At 37.1% G+C, this 4,522-nt stretch overlaps 1 protein-coding gene and 1 pseudogene across 2 annotated transcripts in view; both read left to right on the top strand.

The window, feature by feature from the left end:
• Positions 1-822, top strand: part of LOC104719060 (heat stress transcription factor A-5) — a 4,000-nt gene extending 3,178 nt beyond the window's left edge. Inside the window, exons 3-4 of one of the 2 annotated variants that reach the window (XM_010436904.2) lie at positions 13-228; positions 547-822. In XM_010436904.2, coding sequence (XP_010435206.1) covers positions 13-216 — 204 coding nt within the window. In that variant the 3' untranslated portion in view covers positions 217-228; positions 547-822. The remainder of the gene's footprint in view (positions 1-12; positions 229-546) is intronic. The other variant, XM_010436905.2, reaches the window with a different exon arrangement.
• The window catches only part of LOC104719059, a 5,533-nt pseudogene continuing 2,375 nt past the window's right edge, over positions 1,365-4,522 (top strand).

Genomic DNA, 4,522 nt, shown 5'->3' with positions numbered 1-4,522 from the left:
AGACAACAAGAGGTTGCTAGCCAAGCAAAAGCAGCTCCTCCAGCAAGAGTGAATGATGTATTCTGGGAACAGTTCCTAACAGAAAGGCCGGGGTCTTCAGAGAATGAGGAGGCAAGTTCGACTTATAGAGGAAACCCATACGAAGAGCAAGAGGACAAAAGAAACGGGAATATAATCTCACGTAATACAAATCATACTAAGCAGCTCACCTTATAAAGTAATTAACCGGTAATACATCCTTAAACCTACTTGTTATCTTGAGACTGCTTGGTGATAAACATGTTAGCCTTCTCGATACTTGCATGATGTTTGGCAACAATTTGGTTGTCTAAGCTAGACTTTGTCGACAATTCTTGTTAAAGAGAACATATGCAGTACCTGTCAAATTTTCCTATTTTGCTTGGAAATCATTCTGCATTGATTAGGAATATATAACGCATGCTAATGTTAACTTGGTTTTGTCAGTAAAGTTTGTTTAAGTTGTCATCGGTTTATGCCAATATATATAATGCTGAAAAATTATCCATTTGTCTTTATGGTTTTCAGGTTACATGAACGAGTATGGTCTTTGGTTTTTGGCACATGTATTGGCTGAGTAAGTAATGAAACGATGGACTGCTGCTATAGCGTCCAAAGCGTAAGTAGCATTCCTTGGTGTAAACACTTGTTATTATTTTATTTTCTACACATGTAATTTGACTGTAAATTAAGTGCATAGGATTCAAATTGAACAAACATTATTCTTACGTCTTCAATTGAACAAGCATTATTCTTACCTTAGAACCGTCGAAGGTAACATCCGCTGAAATGTGTTTCTAATTCTTTTTCTGTTTGGTGTATGTATGTATGTTCTCGAAAGCGTTTTCTTTTATTGGCAACTTGTTGTATTGGGTATCAAAATTTATTTTCTCGAAAGTTTGATACGCATTTTATATCTCTGAGTATCCCGGTTCATGCATTTTCGAATCCCACGAGTTACATATAATCAATGGAACTGGGTGGATGCGGACTTGGTCGCCCCGGGCTTCATTTTCTTAAAAGTATATATGGGGATGCTATTCAAATGTGACGATAGTTTTTTTTTTTTTTTTTTGTCAAGCATGTGACGATAGTTCAAAGATTGGAAATCAAGAAGGAGAAGAACCACCTCGAAGATTCTGAGATTTTGATGATTCGAGAGAAAGTAATACTTTATTTGTTCTTGATTGATTTCCCCAATTGTAAAAACTTAACAGTTACCAACGACAAACCAACTAATTGTACCATAACCGAAATAAAAGGTTTATAAGTAATTAAACCACATACCTAAACCGGGTTTTTTAGATTTTCCTGTAACAGTGTCGTTTCTTATTTTACACTTGAACGGCGTCGTATTAGCTTCTCTCACTCTCCCCCAGGTTTCGTCGTTTCTCACTGAAGAAGAAGAACCCTAAAAGCGTTTTTCTTCAATCGTCGGTCGGCTCTGGGGTTTATCGAAGTCGACATCTGTTTCTGACTCCGCCGTTTCAGAGTTAGTGCTTCCTTCTCTCTCTGTCCAACTCGCCACTTCATTTTTCTGGGTTTCTGACGAATTCCAAATAAAGCTCTAACCTTTTAAATACATAACTAATTTAAGTATTTGAGAATTTTGATATCTTCGAAGTTTTGATTTAGGTAGTGTTATATTCCCCTTGGTTTGATTTTATTGATGATAATCTTTTCCTTTAACTTTTTTTTTGTGGCGTTAATCTCTTTACGTTTACCCTCTAGTGATTTGATTGATTTGCTGTGTTCTTGTACATGATTTATTGAAATTGAGTTTTTTCCTATAAGCAGAGACGTCTCAAGTTTTAAACCTCAAACCCTTTTAAGTGTCAAGTGTGAACAAATGTATCGTTGCAATCAAAATCTCTGTTTGAGCATATGCCTAGTTGCAGTATAGAATAGTGTTTTCAACTCTTGAAATTTCTTAATTCGTGTCATTTTTATTCATGGTTTTTGATGACTACATAATGAAAATGCAGATGGCTAGATGGGATCAGATCTTCTCCTTACCTGTACAAAACCCTGCTTTGCCAGAATTTTGTTCTGCTGATCTTGTTTGGTCAAAGGTTGAAGGTTACCGTGACAATATAGATAGGTTAGCTCTCATCCCGTATACTAGGGTGGATGATTTTGTAAGAGGTGAATCCTTGAATACGGATTGTCCTACGAGTTTTCATGTTGAAGCTAGAAGAAGGAAAGCCAAAGGGAAAAAATATAAGCCAAAGGTTGATGGCATCCTGGAGTATATTCTGTAAGTTACACATTTGTTTTGTATTGGTCACAGCAAGTTAGATCATCTATATGGTTATTTATCGAGTCTACTATCACATCGTCGTTACTTTGTTACTTTATGTTTCGTTTTCTGCATACTTTGTGGTCATCTTTTTCTACTAAAGGGGAAAAGAATTTATATTTTGTTTGTTTCGTGTATGTTTCTGTGTTCCTTTTAATTGTCTCATTCTCTTTTCCTTTATATTTCCCAAGCTTTCTGTATCCATTTTGTTGTTGCACCATATCTGGATAGTCTAAATACTATGATCCTAAATTATTCTCATTGTAGGCCGTATCTGGCTAGCTATTTGGATTTAGATTGTTCATACTACAAAAATTGCCGAGCTATTTAGTTGTCCTCCGCATGCATCTTGTATTGTTAGTCAGTGTGGATTATAATCGTTGGTTATAATTTAGTGTTTTTGTGTGAGTAGGTATTGGTGTTCCTTTGGACCGGATGACAATAGGACAGGCGGAGCTGTACGGCCAAGTAGGAGCACATATGTTGCAAAAAAGAACAATGCAGGCCGACCCAATTCTAAGAGAGGTTGTAGGTGTCACTTCATTGTGAAACGCTTAATGGCAGAACCAACAGTGGCTTTAGTAATTTATAATAATGACAAGCATGTAGATGAAAAAGGGTTGCCCTGCCACGGTCCACAAGACAAAAAAGCGGCCGGAACAAGAGCTATGTTTGCTCCATATATATCCGAAGACCTTAGACTACGTGTATTATCTTTGCTCTATGTGGGTGTCTCTGTGGAGACCATAATGCAAAGGCATAATGAATCAGTCGAAAAACAAGGTGGTCCAAGTAACCGAGATGATTTGTTAACTCATAGATATGTTCGAAGACTTGAGAGGAGTATCCGACGTTCAACATATGAGCTCAATGAGGATGATGATGTCAGCATCAGCATGTGGGTTGAAAGTCATCAAAGTCATGTGTTTTTCTTTGAAGGAATCTCTGATACAGACCCTTTTTCCTTGGGTATCCAAACTGAGTGGCAGTTGCAACAAATGATTCGTTTTGGAAACTGTAGACTTTTGGCTTCAGACTCGAGGTTTGGAACAAATAAACTAAAGGTCAGTTTCTTACAGTTTGAATCAGTAGCTAAATTTGGTATTTATATTATCAGGATGATTCTCAGATCTATGTGTTGCGTTTATTTTCAGTATCCTATCCATAGTCTTGTTGTATTCGACTCTGAGAATAAGGCTATTCCAGTTGCTTGGATAATTGCACCACGGTTTTCCAGTGGAGATGCATATAGATGGATGAGAGCACTTTGTAACCGAGTCTATGCCAAGGATCCCTCCTGGAAGGTGGCTGGGTTCATAGTTGATGATCCTTTTGCTGACATAACAACGATCAGGTTGGTTGCTTCAAAGACCACTTTTTCATTTAAACATATTTTGCATGTTCCTTCCTTCAGTAAAACTGGTAGAGTTTACCACAGCAAAGCAATTGGCTTTGAATGCAGTTAACTTTAAGTACATAAGCAAATATCGACATATTGAATGAAGCTGCCTTTGGTAATTTCAATATTGGAGCTCTATGTAGCATTATTTGGACAAATTTTCTTGAATGTTACAACCATAAGTCTTGAATACTTGGTTGGACTGGCTAGGTGCAGCTTGACATATTTAGATTATAGGGTTCATCACTTCATCAACAGATACTGAACCATATTGTTCTCGTTTGTTAATAAGAAATTTGGTGTAAGCATATATTTCAGACAAGGAACCAAATTCAACCCTCTATAATATATATATTGAATGATATTGCTTGTGATGTTCTTAGGGATGTATTTCAATGCCCGGTCTTGCTTTCCTTTTGGCGTGTTCGCCATGCATGGCATAAGAACATATTCAAGAGATGTCCAGAAACAGAGACACGCGTTGAGATTTCAAGACATCTTGGGGAGGCTGTAGATAAAATCTGTAGAAGACAAGGAACAGCCACATTGTTTAACAGTTTTGTGGAGGATTTTGTTGGTAGTCCAGAATTTGTGGAGTACTTCAGAGCTGTTTGGTCTCCCAGAATAGGTTATTTTCCGATTCTATCTTTTCATTCCTGTTAACACTCTATCTGCATGGTCATCTAAAATATATTGGTTGGTCTAAAGGTTCATGCACCCTAAGTATCATCAAGTGTATACATGTAATTCTACATTGGTACTTTGCCACTCTACCAGAAATTATTGCAGAGCTTTGACAATATCCC

Source organism: Camelina sativa, chromosome 10, assembly GCF_000633955.1.
Source record: "Camelina sativa cultivar DH55 chromosome 10, Cs, whole genome shotgun sequence".
Lineage (NCBI taxonomy): Eukaryota > Viridiplantae > Streptophyta > Magnoliopsida > Brassicales > Brassicaceae > Camelina > Camelina sativa.
The sequence above is the reverse complement of the archived record's forward strand: the minus strand, read 5'-3'. Positions and strand labels throughout refer to the sequence as shown.